Source organism: Sorex araneus, chromosome 3, assembly GCF_027595985.1.
Source record: "Sorex araneus isolate mSorAra2 chromosome 3, mSorAra2.pri, whole genome shotgun sequence".
NCBI classification, from domain to species: Eukaryota; Metazoa; Chordata; class Mammalia; order Eulipotyphla; family Soricidae; genus Sorex; species Sorex araneus.
In genome coordinates, this window is record NC_073304.1 from 152634640 (window position 1) to 152654992 (window position 20353).

General features: G+C 57.7%; 2 protein-coding genes across 10 annotated transcripts; both read right to left on the bottom strand.

Moving 5' to 3' along the window:
- Window positions 1-351: 351 nt before the first annotated feature.
- Window positions 352-5238, bottom strand: ECM1 (extracellular matrix protein 1). 3 transcript variants are annotated; one of them, XM_055132568.1, is made up of 11 exons: window positions 5061-5238; window positions 4292-4351; window positions 4115-4216; window positions 3954-4031; window positions 3804-3872; window positions 3349-3411; window positions 2575-2897; window positions 2049-2423; window positions 1363-1583; window positions 1166-1253; window positions 352-831 (listed from the first exon to the last, which is right to left on the bottom strand). In XM_055132568.1, the coding sequence occupies exons 1-11, from the start codon at window positions 5128-5130 to the stop codon at window positions 613-615; spliced, it is 1668 nt and encodes a 555-aa protein (XP_054988543.1). In that variant the 5' UTR covers window positions 5131-5238; the 3' UTR covers window positions 352-612. The 3 variants fall into 3 exon arrangements, with proteins under 3 accessions (XP_054988543.1, XP_054988545.1, XP_054988544.1); XM_055132570.1 differs by lacking the exon at window positions 2049-2423; XM_055132569.1 differs by lacking the exons at window positions 4292-4351; window positions 5061-5238 and having other exon boundaries at window positions 3954-4026; window positions 4115-4179.
- Window positions 5239-5545: 307 nt separating this feature from the next.
- On the bottom strand, window positions 5546-16929 carry TARS2 (threonyl-tRNA synthetase 2, mitochondrial). Of its 7 annotated transcripts, none has more exons than XM_004618068.2 (18): window positions 16813-16929; window positions 16499-16695; window positions 16161-16284; window positions 12803-12927; window positions 12306-12423; window positions 12134-12198; window positions 11563-11641; window positions 10019-10165; window positions 9842-9940; window positions 9475-9659; window positions 9110-9272; window positions 8838-8975; window positions 8679-8756; window positions 7943-8043; window positions 7739-7840; window positions 7578-7650; window positions 7171-7285; window positions 5546-5851 (listed from the first exon to the last, which is right to left on the bottom strand). In XM_004618068.2, exons 1-18 carry the CDS (start codon window positions 16876-16878, stop codon window positions 5703-5705), a joined length of 2124 nt encoding a protein of 707 aa, XP_004618125.2. In that variant the 5' UTR covers window positions 16879-16929; the 3' UTR covers window positions 5546-5702. The 7 variants fall into 7 exon arrangements, 5 of the variants coding, with proteins under 5 accessions (XP_004618125.2, XP_054988534.1, XP_054988535.1 ...); XR_008629303.1 differs by having other exon boundaries at window positions 5714-5851; window positions 7171-7311; XR_008629304.1 differs by having other exon boundaries at window positions 5714-5851; window positions 7578-7625; window positions 7739-7866.
- Between the last annotated feature and the right edge of the window lie 3424 nt (window positions 16930-20353).

The following is a 20353-nucleotide window of genomic DNA, read 5'->3' on the forward strand; positions in this document are numbered from 1 at the left end:
GGGACACAGCTGCACATGTGTGGATGATCAGTGCAGGGACTTGAAGGGTAAGATGCAAACCTTTTTTTTTTTTTTCATTTTGGTTTTTGGGCTACATTCTGCGGATGCTCAGGGCTTACTCCTGGCTCTGCGCTGAGGAATCACTCCTGACCGGGCTTAAGGGACCACATGGGGTACCAGGGATGGAACCCAGTTCTGCTTTGTGCAAGGCAAGTCTTGCCCACTGTACTGTCTGTCCCTCTGGCCCCTCAGACATGAAGGTTCTTCATGCAGGTCATGTGGTGGCATCCAGGAGGCCACCACACTGCATTTCACCTCTGAATCCATACACTAGAAGGTTAACATGCGACGCTGCTTTTAATTTGTGTGTAAAGTCAGGATGACAGAGTGGGAGGTAAAGCTGTTTAGTTACGGTCCCAGCACTGCTGGTGCTACAGCTCCGGCTCAGCCCTGGGGCGGGCCACTGAGAGAAGCGCGTCTAGGGAGGGTGTGTGAGATGTTACAGGGCCAAGCTGCCAACTGTGAGGCCTGTTTACAGCGCTAAGCCCTGGAGGAGGCGAGATGGGGTGTGGCTCCCCCAGCCTGATGTTGCAGCCGAGGCTCTGGGCTGACTCACGCCCCACTGGGCTCAGAGGTGGGCTGGGTGTCTTCGCCCGCGGTGGGGCTGGGCTCCCCCAGCCCGATGTCCCCATTCACCACGGCCACATTCCGCAGGTAGTGGACATTGAAGCAGTTGGTCTGCTCATCCCCGGGGTGCAGGTCACAGCAGAGGGCGGGGTCCCTCCAGAAGTTCCTCCTGGGACCACAGAGCTCCTCAATGAAGGTGGATTTCTAAGGAAGGGGGAAGAGGGGACCCAGGTGAGGGGACAGGAGGCTGTGGGGGCTCTTGGGCTCTCAGTGTCCCTGTCCCTCAGCTTCAGGCACTCTGAGCTTCCCCAGAGGCTGTGCAAACAGATGCGAATATCAGAACATGCCAGGAATGTGGAGCAGGTGAGCCCAGCACGAGCCCCCGCTGACCTAGAACCCAGAACCTCCTCTGTCCAGGCTTCCCCGTCTCCCTGGCCTGTCCTGTAGCCCGGCTGCCCCCCACACTCCTGGCAGGACTGCACTCGGCCAGGCCTCCAGACCACTGCAGGCCTGCACCCCCGGGGGCTTCCTGCCTCACCTCGTCCTCAGCACAGCAGGCCTGCTCGGCGAACGGCACCTGGCAGCAGCGGTCAGTGATGTTCTGGATCAGCCCGGGGACCTGTTTGCTGGGTGGTGAGAAGTCAGAGGTCAGGACCTCCGAGCTCGTCTAGTAGACCCCAGGAAGGCCCAAGGAAGGGCAGGAAGGCAAGAGCAGGGACACGGGACAGGACTCACTTCTTGCTGAGGACCCTCTGGTTCCCACAGAGATGGTCCATGAGGTTGGGAGTGATGTGGCTGAGGTCGACAGTCAGGATGTCCCGGTCGTAGTTGGGGTACGGGGCCCTTTGAGCAAAGCACTCATCACGGGCCGGGCTCGGTGGGAACTGGCAGCACGAGTGGTGGTGGGTCTTCACAGACTGCTCTCGGTCACAGTAGCTGTCCAGGCTGTCTTCCCACTGTGGGCCAGAGAAGGGGTGTCAGAGGGTGGGGAGCATCGTCTCCTCCTGGCCCTGGCCCAGTGCTCCTGGGGAGAGGCAGGGGGAGTCAGGGCCTGTGGAGAGTACAGGAGAATGCAGCTGTGTGAGGTGCAGAGCTGGCAGGGAGCAGTCCTAGACTGCCCAGGACCACGAGGCCAGGTGCAGGGGTAGTGGGGGGTGGGCAGACAGGACGTCGGCAGGCAGACAGGGTGGACGGCGAGCAGACAGGATGGTCGATGGGCTGCTGGCAGACAGGGTGAACGGTGAGTAGGTGTGTGTGGGTTGATGAGGTGGGGCTGGCAGGATGAGGCTCAAGCTGAACAGACCCGCTGATGGACACACGGATGGATGGACAGGACGGACGAACAGTCACAAGCAGACGAACAGGCAGACATGGGAGGAACACAGCTGGCAGGCGGCGGCGGGCACACGGCGCCCACTTACGGCCTTTCGGGCACAGGTGAGGTTGCCCCCCTGGCGGCAGCAGTGCTGGAACTCGCCCTCCAGCTGGCCCAGGGCATGCAGCCGCTGCAGCATGGGGTCGGTCGTGGGCAGGTGGCGTGGTAGCGCACGAAGGCGTCGGAAACGGCAGATGTTCTTGACATTGTCCAATGTGGGCAGCCCCGGGGGGAAAGGCAGGTCTGGGCCCGAGGAGATGCCCGGCTGCTGGCTGGGGCAGGCGCGGTGCTGGTAGTGGGGCCTGTCGGCTGCCGCCTGGAAGCAGGACAGCCGGGCCTCCCCCTGCCATTGGCAGCACCAGTAGGGCCGAGTCTTGACCGAGCTCTCGGCCTCACAGAACTGGCCCAGTGCGTACTCCCACTAGAGCAAGAGGGTGGTGTCAGATGCTGCCCGGCGCCCCTTGCCAGGTAGGTGTCCTGCACAGGCCCACAGGCCCACAGCCCCACAGCCCCACAGCCCTGGTGCCGAGAGCGCCCCCCGCTGTCAGGGACGGGCACCCACGGGCCCTTACCACAAACTCAGCGCAGTCCAGGCGGTTCATGTGGTTGTTGCAGCGGCAGCAGCGGGAATAGCCCGTCTCCAGCAGGTTGAGGGTCTCCCCCTGGCGCGTGAGGTGGGAGTAGCCGGTCTGTGGCAGGTTCCAGGGCCCATACACCACGTGCTGCCGGGTGGGCAGGCAGATCCGCTCCAAGTTCTCCCGAGAGGGCCGGCCGGGGGGGAAGCCGTCCAGTCGGTAACCCCAGCCTCCGCGGGACCGGCCTTGAGGACAGCGGGAGGGGGCACCCCAGGTCTCGGGCTGTGGATGGCCCTGGTCCATGACGGGCACTGGCCTGGCTAGAGGGGGACAGAACGGAGGAAGGGACATGTGAGGGGCCAGGTGGCCTGAAAGAGCTGGATTAGGGGTGGGTTAAGGGAAAGAGCAGAAAGTGGCTCTGGGGGCTGGAGCGACAGTGCCCAGGGGAGGGGGTTTGCCTGGCATAAGGCTGACCCAGGCTTGATCCCTGGCACCCGATAGGGTCTCCCGAACCTGCCACGAGTGATCCCTGAGCACAGAGCCAGGAGTAAGCCCTGAGCATTGCTGGGTGTGGCCCGAAAACCAAAAAGAAAAAGTAAAAAGAAGTGTGTGCCCACAGCACCAGTTGGCCGGAAGCAGAGAATATGGGGTGCCAGGAGGAAGGTTCGTCTCAGTGGCCTGGGCACTGCTGGGAGTCAGCCTGATCTCCGAGCTGGGACAGACCTGACCCACAGGCGCTGCCCTCACCCGGCCTCCCATGGTCCAACTCACCCTCTTGCTGCGGCTTCTTGGAGGGAAAGTCCATCTCCTTTTGGTCTGGGAATGGCGGCTCTTCTGTGGGTGGCACGGGGGACACATGGTTAGCAGGGGCAGGCCCACAGCCCAGAGGGACTTGGGAGAGGTGGGACAAACATCTGCTGATCAAATCAGGATTGTCCCAGGCTGAAGCAAGGGCACAAGATAAGGCACTGGCTTTGCACAGGGCTGACCAGGGTTTGATCCCAGGCACCCCAGAAGGTCCCCTGAGTGATACCTGAGTGCAGAACCTGAGCACAGCTGGGTATGAGCCAAAACAAAACCGAACCAGCATTGTCCAGAGAGCAAAAGAGCGGTGGGAGAGAGGTCATGGCCGGGGAGGCCCCGGCCCTCGGAATTAACAGTGACTGTGTGATGGGATGATACGTTTCCTCAGCCCAACCGGGGAGCAGGGGAGGGGGTGCTCTTACCCTCCTTCTGCTCCAGGGGCAGCTGCTCTTCTTGTTGGGGGGCGGCTTCCTGAGGGGCAGAAAGATTCTCTGCAAGACAGGAAGCATGGAGGCCGGGGTGAGCCGAGCCAGCAGCAGCCCCGGAGCCAAGGCGAGACCAGCCGCACCCACCTTTCCTGTCCTTGGGGAGCCGGGCGGGGGGCAGCTCCTCCTCCTGCAGTTGGGGGCCTTCCTGTGAGCGGGGCTGCACTACAGAGATGGGTGTAAGTGGGAGGCGGCCTCCCCCGCGCAGGGACGGCCTGGGGGTCCTGGGGTTGTGCAGAGGGGCTCACCTTCAGTCTGTCCCTCAAAGTGAGGCCCATCCTCATAGAATTCCGGGTCAGCCATGGAGGAGAATTGGGTCAAAGGGGGTGCAGGGGGCCCTGCATAGCCAACTAGAGGTGAGAGGGGGGATGTCAGAGTTGATGGTTCTCCGGGGGCCCCCATCCTGGACTCCCCCCATTACTCACCTTCCTGGAGGAGCTGGGGGTGCTCTGGTCCCAGCTGCTTTTCCCTGGGAGGTGGGGTGGCTGAGGGAGGAAGCCAAATCAGGGCTGGATTTGGGGATCCCTCCTGACCCAGCATGTGGGAATGGTGAGTCAGGGTGTAGAAAACAGGTGGGGTGCCAGCAGCCCTGTCTCCCCTGCCTTATGCACCCCCACACACACTGCTCTGGGGTGCCAGCACCCTTCCAATGTCTCACCTGTCTGGCTGGAGGGTCTGTGCACCCTCCCATCACTGTCCCTCCCCTCACTGCCCGCTGGCCCTTGAGTTACCCAGTGGGGGGGGGGTCCCCTTAGCCTCTGCATCCCCGGGATTGGGGCAGTCAGGCGGTAGGAAGAACAGACAGGCCATGAACATTCAGACCAGGCTGGAGGGGACATGGCCAAGCCCCGCCCTGGACAGAGGGTAGTGACAAGTTGCCCGCAGCATAGAAGAGTGTCTGGCAGAGCACAAGCCCTGGGGTCACAGCCCCACCTCCCTTCCCCGAAGTCAAGGCTTCCCAGGTGAGGCCAGCCCGGAGCCCCTCTCCCCTGCTTCAGAGGCCCACAAAGACCATCTCAGTCCAAGGTCCCAGGCAGGGCTTCCCCATCCACCAGGTCACTGCATCCCCACTTAGGGATTTCAGCACTGATGTCCAGGTGCCCCCGGAGCTGTAGAGCGGGAACCCCATGAGTCCCCAGTGACCAGCCACCTGCCACAGCTGGGGCCTTCCCGAGGGCTCCAGCCCAGACTCACCACCTTCAGAGGCCGCAGAAGCCACAGCCAAGCAGGCCACGAGCCAGGCTGCGGAGGAGGTGGGCCCCATGGCAGGAGGCTGGTTGAGGCCCAGACGGGAGACTGGGTTGAGGGTCCAGGTGGCTCCGGGGCTGCTGAGCCACTGGCCGCTCCTCCGTTCCGCCTTTTATCCGGCACCTCCCGCCCCCCCCAGCTTCCTGCGTGACTCAGGCCTGGCTCCTCCCCTGCAGCCACTCCCCCAGTCCTGGGAGAGCAGCGGGGCCTCAGGCATTCCCCACCCTGGAGATGCCCAACAGCGCGCAGGGGCCTCAGTCTCCCTTGTAGGCTGCCTTTGGAGAAGAGAACCTTTGGAGGGAGGGGGGAGGGGCAGCTCCCCTGTAGCCTTCCCTGCCACGTCCCCAAATCTAGGGGACAGAAGAGCAGAGGCAGGCAGAGAACCCCATTCAGCTGCCAACCCCCTTCCCGGTGAGAAATGAAGACACACGCCCAGTAGCTTCAAGTTTATTGTTTGTTTCCGTTTCTTTACAGCTGCATCCTGGCTCTCTCCCACAGCCCCCTGCCAGGAGCAGGCCCAGGGCTGTGGGTGCGGGGGGCAGCTGGGCTGGGAGCCTCTGCTAGCCTTTGCACTCCTGCGTGCAAAACTCAGAAGACATCCTCAGCATTGGGGACCCTGGAGGCCTGCAGCTCCAGCAGCCGCTGCACTGCCGCAGCCAGCTCCCGCTCCCCCAGCCGGCGGTTGTCACGGGTGCGGACGTTCACTGTCCGGTGGGTCTGCTCCTTCGGGCCGACCACTGTGGAGAGAGGCGTGAGGGGCAGGGCCCAAGGTCAGGGCCACCTCTCCCTCGAAAGCTAGCTTGAGCCAATGCTTCGCAGAAACTTGTTTTTGGGGGTGCCAGGGATGGAACTGAGGTTCTCACCCATGACGCAGTGCTGGGCCTCTGCCACCCCTGAGCTCCAACCTGGCCCCAGACACCTAAATCTTTTTTGTTGTTTTTGGGCCACACTAGTGGTGCGCAGGGCTTACTCCTGGTACTGCACTCCTGGCTGTGATGAGACGGGGTGCTGGGATTGAATCGAGGTGAGCCCGCCACATGCAACGCAAATTACCCCACCCACCGTACTGTCTCTCTGGGAACTTCTTTTAGGCCAATGTTCAGGGATTACTCCTGGCTCTGTGCTCAGAAATCACTCCTGGGGTGGGGAAAGTTGAGGACCATAAGGAGCGCCCGGGATCAACCTGGGTGGCTAGTGTACAAGGCCAGCACCACCCCAATGTCCTATCTCCGGCCCAAGACCTCAGTCTTTAGGAAGGACCCAGCTCAGGGAAAGGCTATGTTTAGTTGCCTCTTGCTCCCCAGTTCTGCTCATCCTGAGATAAGGAATGTTCTAGATATTCCCCTCCACACCTTATCACTTCAGGCAGAGACAAGGGGGTCAGCTAGACACAGATAAACAGACTGAAGAACAGATGGAAAAGCTCTGAGAAAGGGCTGCAGGAAAGGAAACCCCCATGCAAACACTAGGGGGTAGAGGTCAAGAAACTGACAATCAGGTCACCTGCTTTGAGCCCTTAAAATAAAACCTTTGCCAAGGCTGGGCTGAATTTTCTGTGAAGCCCTCAGGGATGGCTCAGAAGTTCCACATACATCACCCTCATTAACCCTTCCATCCCTTTCTCGCCCCTGGTTGGAGCCATAGCACAGCAGGGAGGGTGTTTGTCTTGCACGCGGCTGACCCAGGTTCCATTCCCAGCATCCCATATGGTCCCCTGAGCACCACCAGGAGTAATTCCTGAGTGCAGAGCCAGGAGTAACCCCTGTGCATCGCTGGGTGTGACCCAAAAAGCCTAAATAAATAAATAAACCCTTTCTCTCCCCTTCCCTGGACTCTTAAGGAAGTGGAGTGGGAATAAAACTGTTCTGCGGGTCAGCATGGTGAAGCGGGTGGCAACCCAGCTGACCCAGACGGTGTCCTGATTCCTGGCTCCTGCCCAGCCCAGGTATGAGCCCCAATCATCCCAAATATGCAGGTGACTTAACTGAGTGGGTGTGACAAAGAAGGCGCAGGGAGGGTGGGTGGGGTGTGGGCTCTGAGGGTCCCTGTCACTCACCAAACTGAAAATTGTACTGGGCCAGCTGGGCCCGGCGCACCCGCCGGCTGAGGGTCAGGCCCGGGTCAGCATCCAGGTCACCGACCAGCCCCGCTGCTTTCAGGCTCTGTTGGACCTGGGCCCAAGGTCAGGTGACAGGAACTGAGTGACAGAAGCTGAGACATCAGGAGTTTCCCCACTTCCCCACCTTTCCCCAAACTCTCCCCCAACCCGCTGACCTTGCCTACTCTAGCCACTGTGCTTCCCTGCCCCTCTCCACGACCAGCCACATACTCCCTCGGCACAGGTCCCCCTGGGTGCCCAGCCCCGGGGTCCACGTCTGGCCTCTACACTTCTGCACAGGGCAGAGGCTGTTCCCAGCACAAAGGCCCAGTCTGGGGGTCCCTGCTGTGCCTCCCCTGCCTCACCTCTCTGCCATATTCCTCCTGCTCGGGGCCCACAGGAATGACCGCTACCTGCAGGGGGGACAGCCAGAGAGGCCTATGGGGCAGAGAAGGAGCAACGAGGTGAGTGCTCGCGCAGAGGCCCACACTGGTGGCCAGAGGCAAGAGGGTCGGGCTGGGCTCACCATCTGCCTGCGCAGCTCTCGGCCAGCACGGCCAGCATCCTCTCCACAGAGCCCAGCACTGCGCGGTGGATGAGGACCGGATGCTCCAGTGCCCCTGTTTGCCTTTTGTGGGTAGACAGAGGGTCAAACTGGCACTGGGCTCATGTCTGGGAAGGGGCTATCCAGGGCCGGGGAAGGGCAGGGGAGTGGGATCGGAGGCTGTACCCCTTATACTGCAGGTCAAATCTCAGGGGCAGCTGGAAGTCCAGTTGGATCGTCCCGCATTGGTGAGGCCGGCCAAGGGCGTCGTGGAGGTGTACATCGATCTGGAAAGGAAGGAGGGGACCGGACATGCTGCCTCGTCAGCTGGACCTCAGCTCCTGGTCTCCACCTGGCATCCCACTCTGGGAAGCGCAGCACCTGCCCTCTGCGACGAACACTCACGCTCCACCCAGCTCACCCCGGCGTTCCTCAAGTGCAGACACAGCCCTTTCCTCCCCACATCCTTCCTGGCTGTGCCATCAGCCAATCCGGGCCCACCATCACCGCACCCACTGGCCGTGCACCAGCCAGGTGTGGTCCAACCCTCCCCAGAACAAACAAACCGGACCCTACACATGGCTGGCATCCAAACCAACTTCTGGAGCAGCCTTTCCAGAGACAGCCCGTCCTCCGCTCTCCTCCCCTGCAGGGAGTGGCTCCAGCCCCCAGTCACACAGCCTGACGCAAGGCAGCCCTGCTTCCCCCCTCCATGGTGAGCCAGGGCAGAACCGCACCATCAGGAGCCAGGGAGACAGTGCAACTGTAGGGCAACCCTGCACCACTGGGCCAGGCACTGCCGGAGGGGGCCTCGGGTCACCCGAGCACCCCCTGAGGTCGCCCCTCAATTCCTTCAACTCTGTCAGCTCTTCACTAAACTACTCCTAATGGAATATTCGCCCTCCTGTGGCCCACCACTCACCTTGGGCCCATAGAAGGCCCCATCCCCGGGGTTGAGGGTCCAGGGTTCCCTGAACTCCTCCAGGGCCTGCTGAAGGACCTGTGCAGGGAGAAGATGGCTGATCTCCTGGGGGCTACGGGGCCCACCAAGGGTCCCTCCCCAACACCCTATACTGCCCACCTGCTCTGCCTGCTCCCACAAGCCGGGGTCCCCTAGGAAATTGGCCGGCCGGGTGGACAGTGCCAGATGGAAGGAGAAGCCCAGGACAGTGTAGACGGAACGGAGAAAATCCAGACACCCTCGGATCTCTGCTTCAAGCTGCAGGGAGAGTGGGGGGCTGAGTACCAGCGTGGCTCTTGGGGGACACCCTCTTGGGGGCTGAGTGCCAGTGCAACTCTGGGGTGCCTCAGAGTTGGGGAGTACTCAGGGGAGGCCGCAGTCCTGGGGAGCACCTGCTTGGGAGCACAGAAGATGTGGGCATCATCCTGCTGGAAGCAGCGAAGCCGAGTCAGGCCCCCCAGGCCACCCGAAGCCTCTGCCCGGTGCAGGACCCCGAAGTCCGCCAGCCGCAGGGGCAGGTCCCGCCAGGATCTGGGCCGGTGGGCGAACATCAGGCTGAGGTTGGGGTGCGAGGGGTCAGGGCTGCAGGAAGGCTGCCCAGGCCTGTCACTCCAGCTCCGTAGGGTCAGACTGGGAACCAGCAGCCGGGTTCCCATGCCGTGTGGTACCCAACGGAGCAGAGTGAGTCAGTCCCGCAGTTCCCACTCCCTGCACTCCATCAGGCAGCCCCCAGCCCCCATGCCGCTATGCCGCTCACCAGTGTGCTGGGCAGTTCATGGGCTTGAGGGCCAGAGTGTCTGGGAGGGCGCCCTGCGTGCTGGGGGGCTGCAGGGCAAACATGTCCTGCTGGTAATGTTCCCAGTGTCCCGACACTTCCCAGAGCTTCGTAGAGAAGAGCATGGGGGTCTTCACCTCCGAGAAGCCACGGCGGGCATACTCAGTCTGCAAAGGGGACACAGGGATGTGCAGGGTGGCTGGGGAGGAAGTGAGGGGCCAGGTACAACCTCCTGATGCCCCCCTGGAACCACATTTTCATGCAGGTGACCAGTGCTTCGGAAGATATATTGAGGGTTCTGAGTCTCCCCTCCCCTCTGCTCCTTCTAGCCAGGCCCCAGCCCTCATACCCGGATGAAGGCCACCAGCGCATTGTACACTCTGGTCCCTCGGGGTAGAAAGAAGCAGCTGCCGGGGCTGAGCTCATGGAAGAAGAAGAGCTCCTGTTCCTGGGGGAATGGCATGGTTACCCCATGGTCACCCCAGCCCCGCCCAGCCCCGCCCAACCCCACCTGCCCCGCCTCTACCTTTCCTATGCGCCGGTGGTCCCGAAGCTGAGCCTTCTCCCTCTCTCCCTCCCAGGCCTTCAGCGCCTCGGCGGTGGGGAAGGAAATCCCTGACACTCTCTGCAGGGGCGCAGGGGCACCTGAGGACCGCCACAGAGACGCGGAGTTCTGTGCCAGAAACAGGGACTCAGGCAGGAGGCCGTGGGGGGTCCCCACTTTCAGGGCTCAGCCCAGCCTGAGTCTCTTCTGCTCCAACTGAGTTGGCCATGCCCGCCCCACCCCACAGCTCCCCTCAGAAACCAGGGCACCGTGAGCTCTGGGGAGTGTCAGTTCTCCCCCGCCCACCGCCCTGTCTCTGCAGGCAGCAGGCAGTGGCCCCCCACCTCACCCCCAGCTCTCCTCACGCTTTCTCCTGTGTTCATTTCACCGCACATGAGGACTCACAGACCCAACAGGAATAACAGCCTTTCCAGGGAAGTTCTAAATGCAGGGCTGTGAGCTGGCCCAGGGGTGACTGAGTACTGCTGGTCACTCCCTGGAACTACACGATCCCCTGAGTCCCATCAGGAGTAACCCCTGAGCTCAGAAGTGGGAGAAAGCCCTGAGTACAGCTGGGTGTGGCCTAACGCCCTGCCCACAATGTACAGAGTGACAGATTATATGAAAATATATGAGCCTTTTGGGTTTACGGGTGGTGGAGAATGGGCACTGGTGAAGGGATGGGTTATTGAACTTTGTATGGGGGAAGCATGAGCACAAAAATGTATGGATCTGTAACTGTACCCTCACGATGACTCTCTAATTAAAAATAAACTAATAAAAAAAAAAAGCAAAAAAAAAGAAAATATATGAGCCAGATTGACAGAATGTCTGAAAAATATTGAGCCAGAAATATTTCTGAGTCAGACAATTGGACAGGTTCCATTTAAAGATGGGAAATGGGGGCCGGAGCGATAGCACAGCGGGTAGGGCGTTTGCCTTGCACGCGGCCGACCCGGGTTCGATCCCCGGCATCCCATATGGTCCCCCAAGCACCGCCGGGAGTAATTCCTGAGTGCAGAGCCAGGAGTAACCCCTGAGCATCGCTGGGTGTGACCCAAAAAGCAAAAAAAAAAATAAAAAAAAAAATAAAGATGGGAAATGGGCCGGAGCGATAGCACAGCGGGTAGGGCGTTCGCCTTGCACGCGGCCGACCCGGGTTCAATCCCCGGCATCCCATATGGTCCCCCAAGCACCGCCAGGAGTAATTCCTGAGTGCAAAGCCAGGAGTAACCCCTGAGCATCGCTGGGTGTGACCCCCCCCCCAAAAAAAAAAAAAGCAAAAATAAATAAATAAATAAAGATGGGAAATGGGCATGATGGATGGAAGCCCTGGGCCTGCCTGGCCTGCCCCTCCCTCGCCCACCTTCCCCAACCCGAATGGCAGGCTGTGGGGCTGATTCTTCTGCGCCAGGTGGCTTCCAGGCTCTGACAGCACAGTGGAAGTTTCTGGAAGGTGGCAACTATCCTTTCCCTCCTTAGCTACACAGAAAGAGGAAAGGCGGGGACAGAGGGTCACCACTGACCGCAAGCAGTCTCAGACCTCCGATCTGCGCAGTGTGCCGAAGGTTAGGGCCCTGACAAAGATCAACCAGCGTCCCGCACCTGGAGGGAGAGAGGATGAGTAAGCCCCAAGTCTGAGTCCTGACAAAGATCAACCAACACGGGCCAGAGCAATAGCACGGTGGGGAGGGCACTTGCCTTGCATGCAGCTGAGCTGGTTTGATCCCTGGCATCCCATATGGTCTCCCAGTCCCCACTTACTCCTGTCCCCAAGCACTACCAGGTTTGGTGCCCAAAAGAGAAAAAATTGAGGCTGGAGCAATAGCACAGTGGGGAGTGCGTTTGCCTTGCAGGAGGTCAATCCAGATTTGATCCCCAGCACGAATAGACTCTGCCCACCAGCAGTGATTTCTGAGCACGGAGCCCAGGTGTGGCCCCAAAACCAAAACCAAACCCCCCAAAATCACCCCAGTACCTCATGGCGTGGTGTGTGTATGGCGGGGGAGGAAGGGGTGTGTATGGGGGAGGAAGGTGTGTGTGTGTGTGTGTATGTGTGTATGTGTGTTTTCCCCTCCCGATCCCTCATTCTCTCACCCATAAACTGTCGCTGTTGGGCCCGTCACCTTCTCCTCGATCAGCTGGAGCTTGAAAGGGTTATCCTGGAATAAGGAAGTGTGCAGATGAGCCTTTGGCCCACAAAGGTGTCCTGGAAGGACGCCCTGGCCCCTCCGCCTCCAGGGCTCTCAGGGGCCTGTGCCCCACACACCTTGAAGAGCTGCTGGAGTTGAGCCCGGGTGGCTTCAAGTCTCCGGAAGGGAAGGGCTGCCGCCACCAGCTCCTGGCAGATCCGCTCCAAATCCGGAAGCTCCGAGCCCCGGACTGTCCTGGAGAGACAACAACTGGTTTCCTTGCATGCTCTAAGCAGCCAACTCAAGCCACACACTGCTGCCTATGGGGCTACTCCTGGTGCAGTGCTCAAGGATCACTCCTGACAGTGCTCAGGAGACCATTTGGGGTGCTTGGGGTCAGCTGTGTGCAAGGCCCACGCCTTAACCCCGTACTATCTGGCCTCTTACACATTCTGACCCTACACTCACTTAGGGGAATCCTTTCACAACACATGGAAATCTATCACCATTTGTAACACTTTAGATTTGATTTTAAATTAGTTGATTTCTCAGCTCACAAAAAGCTGAGAAATGAATGTTAGACACCCACTGACACACACACCTGAAAGAGACCACCCGGTCTCACAGCACTCACCGCTCCGCCGCCAGGAAAAAGTCGTGATAAAAGCCGCAGTCTGTGCTCGGGCCTTGGCACAGGGCAGCCCCCAGCAGGCGCTCTGCCGCTGCTCCCAGGACATGGGCACTGGAGCGCCAGAACACCTGGACAGGACGCAAAGCTAAGCCCGTGCCCTGGGACAGACCAAGCCCAGCCTCCCAAGAGACCGCCGAGCTCATCCCCCAGGACAGAGCAAGTCCACAATCTTCTCCTTTAGCCCAGGGGCTGACTTCTGCTCAGAGCAGCTCACGAGGCTTAACTAGGAACGATAAGCACCAACTGGGTAACTGAGTCCAGGGGGAGCAGGCCAGAAAGGACCAGCAGGGAGAGGGGCCAGGGAGAGGACTCAAAGGGATGACGCATGCATTTTGCGGAGTTCGTGCCCAGGCACCTTATAGTCCTCTGAGCACCCCAGGGAGTGGCCCAGAAAGGAAACAAACAATGGGGCTGGAGCCATAGTACAGGGGGAGAGCACATGCCTTGCATGAGGCTGACCAGGGTTTGATTCCTGGCACCCTATATGGACCCCAAGCCTCACCAAGGGATCCCTTAGCGCAGGGCCTGGAGTAAGTGGGGGGCTCAAAACCAAGTCTTCTCTTCAAGAGAAAGAGCGGTGGGAAGACTAGAACAGTGAGTGGAGCTCTGTGGCACCTCAAATGATCCCCTGAGCCTGCCAAGAATGATCCCTGAGAGCAGAGTCAGGAATAAGCCCTCAGCATTGCTAGGTGTGGCTCAAAAACAAACAAAAAAAGGAAAATGGAGGCTGGAGCTATAGCATAGCGGGTAGGGCTTTGCCTTGCACGCAGTCGACGGGGGTTCAATTCCCAGCATCCCATATGGTCCCCTGAGCACTGCCAGGGGTAGTTCCTGAGTGCAGAGCCAGGAGTGACCCCTGTGCATCTCCAGGTGTCACCCAAAAAGCAAAAAGAAAAAAAAAAAAAAAAAAAGGAAAATGGTAGTTTCAGAAACCAGATCACATTAGTATCCACTAGTCCTGATGGACAAAGAGTCTCTGCACCCTCCCTACCCCCTATGTCCCCACAATGTCTTCTGTCCAGTCATTTCCGGTTAGCATGTTCTCCCCAGAGCTTAGTCACATGAATTCTGCAAAGGCTAAGAGCCTGTCCTCACTGCTGTCTATGGCCTTGCTGAGTCTGTAGAGACCACAGACGTGGTCCTCCAGTATCTGCCCTTCCTGACTTCTCAGCCTTCCAGCTCCAGCCAAGCTAGAGCAGACTGCAAGGTCCCCGCCAGTTGAGTACCATACTTTTCTTTGGGTTGGGGGCCACACGCAGCTGTGCTCAGGGCTTACTACTGGCTCTGAGCTCAGGAATGACAGCGGTGCCTAGGGGACTATAGGTGGTACGGGGGATGGAACCAGGGTGAGCTGGTGCAAGGCCAGTGTCCTCCCAGGTGTGCTATGGCTCCAGCTCCAACTTCACCCTGCACTTCTCTGCTTCATACCCTATTGTACCTGATGACACACAGGTGTGCACACATCTTTTCAAAGTCCTGTTTCTGTGTTAGGGGACAGGAGCTAAGAAGTGAAGGGCCGAGTTGAATGGACACTGTTCTCCACAGACTGACTCAGACACTCCCAACAGGGAAAGGCAGGGTTTCTTTTTGACCACATCCCTGTCAACTCTGGCTGTTTGCAGACTTTTTCAATACGCCATTCTCACTGGTGTGTGATGATACCTATTTGGACTGGCATTTCCTTGGTAACTAACAGGTGACAATGAGTAACTTTTCATATCGACTATCTAGGGACACCACTGTGTCCCCAACAAAGGAGCGTTTGTTCATCTCTCCGTTCTGGAATGGGGTTATTGGTGATTTGGTGTTGAGCTCTGAGTGCCTTGTGTATTCTAGCTACTGGCCTTCTGACAGATGGCACTGCACCCATTAGCTACAGTGCTCACACCCCTCCTGGCTGCAGTGCTGCCAGAAATCACTGTGCCTGGGGGATCACGACAGCAGGGCGGCCCAGGCTGCACCCAGCACATGAGGGATGCCAGGGATGTCCCACATGCTTCCAAGTGACGAGGCCTCAGCCTCAGGCTCCTGTCAGAAGTCTTTTATTTTTGTTTTTATTTTGAGTCACACCTGCGATTCTTAGGGGTTATTTCTGGCTCTGTGCTCAGGTATCACTTCTGATGGGAACCATATGGGGGTTGAGGACTGTACCTGGGTTGTCAAGCTCTCTACCTGCTGTTCTATCGCTCCAGATCCAGAGTTTTTTTCCTCCTATACCTTTTGGTACTCAGGGTTACTCCTGGCTCTGTGCTCAGGGAATGCTGAATCATGCAGAGCTCTCCACTGCACCATATCCCTGGCCCCCAGCCCATCTTCTTTTGCTGCTCCTATACAGCTCTTTTGACAGCTTCAGAGTAAACTACTCTTCATTTACTTTTGGTAACACCCAGCAGTGTTCCGGAGTTACTTCCAGCTCTGCTGGGATGTTACTCCTGGCAGTGCTCAGGGCATCACGCCAGGGACTGAATGTGGGAGCCTGTGCTCAGACAGCATCCAGCCTTATGCTACATTTGTTTATGGGTCACATTTGGCTCTGCACTCAGGGATCACTCCTGACTCTGCTCAGGGGACCATATGGGGTGCCAGGACTGAACCTGTGTTGGCTGTACATAAGGCAAGCGCCCTCCCCTCTGTGCTATTGCTCCAGCTGACAGTCTTCCCACAGGACAACAGGAACAAGTGTTCCAACTTTGTCTTACTTTTCCTCCACAACAGTCTATTGAGATGCAAATGCTCTTCTAGCATTGGGTCACCAATGACCCGGAGGTGATACAAGGGCTCCACTTTTCTGAATCGTAATGGATGACACCTCATCCCCCAGGATGACATACAGGATGCAAAGTGGAGAGGTCAGGCCCGTGCTGAGCTGTGGGGGCTGCGTTAGAATGTACCAGGAATGATAGCTTATGACGTGCAGGGGGGACCAAAATGATCTAGTCTCCTGTTCTTTTTTTTTGGTTTTTGGGTCACACCTGGCGATGTACAGGGGTTACTCCTGGCTCTGCACTCAGGAATTACTCCTGGCGGTGCTCAGGGGACCATATGGGATGCTGAGATTTGAACCCGGGTCGGCCGCGTGCAAGGCAAACGCCCTACCCGCTACGCCATCACTCCAGCCCCTAGTCTCCTGTTTTCAACTCACTTTTATTAGGATGCCATTTAACTGACCAAAATGAGTAAGAACTTCCACTAAGTTCCCTGCTTGGCCAGAAGCAGGTGAAGCAGTCTCACAGCTGCAAAGGGCCAAGCACCCGCCTCAGGTCAGCCACCGGCGGGCACTCCCAGCTCAGGAGACACTTACTGCTTTCCCCTCTGCGGAATCGAAGGTCAGAAACCTGAGGTGACAGTCTGTCTCCAGGGGCCGCTGCAGGTCGTAAGGCTCTCCGTCCACTTCTGCAGCCACAGCGGAGTCAGCTAGCTCCGAGCTTCGGGGATGGGCGAGAACAAGCACAGGCCCGGGTCACGCCCGGGGGCAGCGCAGGACCCAACCTTGGCGAGCGCATAACTGCCCCGGGAAAAGTGTCGCCCGGGCAACCGCACGCGGCGTTTCCTTTCCCGATGAACGCGGGGACGCGCAGCGGCTCTGAATCCCGGCCCAGCAGCGCTCCCGGGCGCCCCGCCCCGCTCGCCGCCGCGCACCTGATCCGCCGCGCCACGTGGTAGGGGGTCGTGCGCCAGGCCTCGGCGGTCACCCGCTGCCCGTCGTGCAGTGCCACCTGCAGGGTGCGCGGCTCCGTCCGCGCCAGGCCCGCGAGCCGCTCGGCCTGCGCGGCCCAGAGCGCCTCGAAAAGACCGGAGCGCTCCGCCAGCCAGTGCGGGGCGGTGGGCACGGCTGCCTGCGGGGAGAGTGCAAGGGCTCGGGGACGGCGGCCACGCTGACCCCCGGCCGCCAGGCCGCGAAACCCGCGCTTTCGGGGGCTGGCCTCGGGGCGGGGGGGGGGCACCTCACGCACCGTGTGAAGCCCGCAGGCATGTAACCTTGGAAGCCGCAGACGCCGCCACCGCGGGCACAGCCCCATGTTCCCGCAGACCAGCACGCTGAGAATAGCCGGTGCGCCGGCAGCAGCTCCTCATTGGCTACCGCCCAGCAGGACTCCGTTCCTATTGGTCGGCCCGGCTGTATCTCTAGCCTGGCACCACCTCCAAGAACTCCGAAGAGTCGGATCCCCGACTGCAATTGCTACAGTGCGAGTGGTTCCGGCTGGCGGAAACAGTAAAGTGTTACACACCTTCAGCTTGGCTGCGTGCGGCTCCGTGCGGGAGTCAGATAATGAGGCAGGAAGAATCTTTAGAGTAGAAGAAAAACAAAGCGGAAAGGGTAAATTAGGCACTTTCCTAGATTTTTCTTTTGTATTAGGGATTGTGGGCCGGGAAGGGAACTCTCCCTCAATTCTGGTTTGGAAATTGTGCAGCCCCAGTGGTAACTAATACGGAGATACCTCCAAAAACTAAAAATGGAAATTCTGGGAACTGAGCGACAGGCTAGCGGGGAGGGCGCTTGCTTTGCACGCTGCCAACCCTGGTCGATCGTCGGCATCCGACATGGTCCTCTGAGCACCGCCAGGAGTGATCCCTGAGTGTATAGCGAGAGTAAGTCCTGAGCATCGCCAGGTATGCCCCCAAAACAACACAAAACATTTAAATTCTGAGCTCTGTACAAAAACATTTTATGCTTGCTTGACTACAAAAGATTTTTTTTTTTACACTTTACTGGCCAGACTTTGGAAGCAAGCTTAGTAACTCCTACACCTGGCATTTACTATGTAATTTTGGACAGATTGCATCATTTCTTTCAAAACTTTCAATTTTTCCATCTATCTACAAAATGAGAATAACTAGTATCATCCCCGTTGTTGGGCCTATTTTAAGTAACAGGCTGCTGTGGGGACACTAACAGGCTCTTAGAAGAAGAAATGAATATAATAGCATCAGGAGCAAAGACACCTGCAAAAAAGTTCTTCTGGAGTCTTTTCATATGCATGGTGCTTCAGTGGGACCCAGAGATCTCAGAAATTTACAGGTGAGAGTGAAGGCCAGAGAAGTAAGTCCATACTGAACCCACACACATTTCGACCACACCAGAGTCTGAGAGTTCAAAGTTCCTCGTTGCTGGGGAGATGGCCCAAAGGCAGGATTCAGCAAACTGGAGGCCTGGATACAATCCCCAGACAGCATGTGTGGTCCTTGGCCAAGTATTTCTGGTACTGCCCAAAATGCAGACAAAAAGTATATTCATAATTCACTTCCATCACTGCAGAAAGTGGTACTGACCCTCAAATGTTTTATTCCCTTCTTCCTACCTGTGCTTTTTGCTGTCTTTCCTTCCTTCTTTAAGAGCTGTTTCCTCTATCCCTTCTCTCCCTAGGAACCAGCATTAGGTATATAGGTTTGGTTGCCTATGGGTCACACCCAGAGGTACTTGGGAGCTATCTCCAGCTCTGTGTCCGGTTGGGATTGCTCCTGGTGGTGCTCAGAAAGCCAGCAGTGCCAGGTCAAAGGCACGTGCTTGGCATTGTGTGCTCTCTCCAGCACCAGAATCTCATTTAGTTTACACAGTACATATCAGAACCTGGGCAGAAGGGCAGAGAGAATGGACTAAGTGCTGAACACAGCTTGTGCATGTGGGAGGCCTGGGTGTGACCCCTGCCACCACCTGGTCCCAAGTAACAGCAGAATTGACCACAGATCTGTGAGTAGCCCCCCAAACAAAACCAAAATGAAGGGGCTGGAGAGATAGTACGGGAGGTAGGGTGCTTTCCTTGCACGCATCCGACCTAGGTTCAATCCCCAGTATCCCATATGGTCTCCTGAGCCCTGCCAGGAGTGATCCCCGAGTACAGGGCCAGAAGTAGCCCAAGAAAACAAAAAGAAAAAAGAAAAGGAAAAGAAAACCTAGTTGGATTTGGAGTAAAGTGGAACAGGAATGGATTTGAGGGCAGCTCTAGGCCCCAGCACACACCTGTAGCCCAAATGGGATGGAATCAGAATGGACGAGGAAAAGCTGCTAGAGAAGCTGTTCAGTGCAGGTTTCCCCTGGGCTGGAGGGTCAGTTGGGATGCAGCAGTTGGTCACTGTCTCAGGAGCCATTCTGGACCTTGCCTCAGCTTCCTGGTGTGTCAGACATCCCAGAATACACAAGGAAACAGACAAGCTATGGAATAAGAAGATGGTGGTGGGAGGAAGATAGTGAACTTTTTTTTTTTTACTTTTGCATTTTGGGTCACACCTGGCGATGCTTAGGGGTCACTCCTCGCTCTACACTCAGGAATCACCCCAGGTGGTGCTCGGGGGACCATATGGGATGCTGGAAATCGAACTCGGGTCAGCTGTGTGCAAGGCAAACGCCCTACCCGCTGTGCTATCACTCCAGCCCCAGAGAGTGAACTTTTTTTTCTTTCCATTTAAAAAAAAATATATGGAATGACAGTGGGAAACAGTTACAAAGTTGTTCATGATTGGATTTCAGTCATACAATGTTCCAACACAGGTCCCTTCAGTAGTGCACATCTAGTGCCACCAGTGTCCCCAGTTTACTGCCTCTAAAGCAGACACTTTTCCTTTTTCTTTTTGATTTTTGGCTTTTGGGGTCACAGTCGGTGATGCACAGGAGTTACTCCTGGCTCTACACTCAGTAATTACTCCTGTAGTGCACATGGACCAGATGGGATTGGGGATCAAATCCGTCAGCTGCATACAAGGCAAAACACTCTTAGGCACAAAACGCAACAGGGTACACTTTTCTTCTCTCTCTCCGCCCCCCCTTTGCACCGTGGTTTGCAACACTGTTATCAAAAGGGGATAAGGCAATTGCCTTGAGCCCCACGACCAGGGCTAGGATCCCCAGTATCCCATATGATCCCCCAGGCTCCTGAGGAGTAATTCCTGAGTGCAGAGCCAGGAGCAACTCCTGAGCATAGCTGGGTGTGACTGAAAAAATGAAAAAAATAAAATAAAATAGCATTCAGAAAATGTGAAGCAGGCTGCAGCCTGCACCAGAAAGGATAAAGGAGTGTTATAGGCAGAAAATGGCAGGTGCTCAGGGGATTAGGAATGTACTAATCACTGTACTGACTCCACGAGTTCTTTCATCGCTCCACCTGGTGCTCTTCTCCCAGGCTGGCAGGCCCTGCGTAGGCAGAGCAGCTGCAGGACTCACCCTTAGACATGTGCTGACATCAGCGCTGGTGGCCATCACCGGGCCACAGTGCTGACCTGTGGTGACCACATCTCATGCTTCATTTGCCTGCTTCGGAAAATCTCTCTCGCTCTTCTTTTCCACAGACTACCACCAACAGCCTGTGTGCTGAGTGTGCCGGCACCACCTCAGTTAAGTTCAACAACAACCCTAGCAAGGTGTGCTTTCTTACGCTCAGTTGAAGATGAGTGAAGTCAAACTCAAAGTGTGCTGTGCTGTGCGTGCCAGGGGCGGCCGACGGCTCAGGCTGTATCATCCAGGCATTTTCTTCTCTCCCAGACACCCTCAGTGTCTTTACA

Bases quoted from the DNA above. Each gene is read 5' to 3' on its own strand.
- ECM1 (XM_055132568.1), bottom strand. From the start codon at position 5,130: ATGGGGCCCACCTCCTCCGCAGCCTGGCTCGTGGCCTGCTTGGCTGTG. The intron at 2,898-3,348 runs GTGAGTTGGACC...GTCCCCCTCTAG, and splicing joins CAAGAAGCCGCAGCAAGAGG to CCAGGCCAGTGCCCGTCATG. The intron at 1,584-2,048 runs GTAAGTGGGCGC...TCTGGCCCACAG, and splicing joins TCACCTGTGCCCGAAAGGCC to TGGGAAGACAGCCTGGACAG.
- TARS2 (XM_004618068.2), bottom strand. From the start codon at position 16,878: ATGGGGCTGTGCCCGCGGTGGCGGCGTCTGCGGCTTCCAAGGTTACAT. The intron at 9,273-9,474 runs GTGAGCGGCATA...CCCCAACCTCAG, and splicing joins ATGAACTGCCCAGCACACTG to CCTGATGTTCGCCCACCGGC. The intron at 8,757-8,837 runs GTGGGCAGTATA...CTCCCTGCACAG, and splicing joins TGTGGGAGCAGGCAGAGCAG to GTCCTTCAGCAGGCCCTGGA.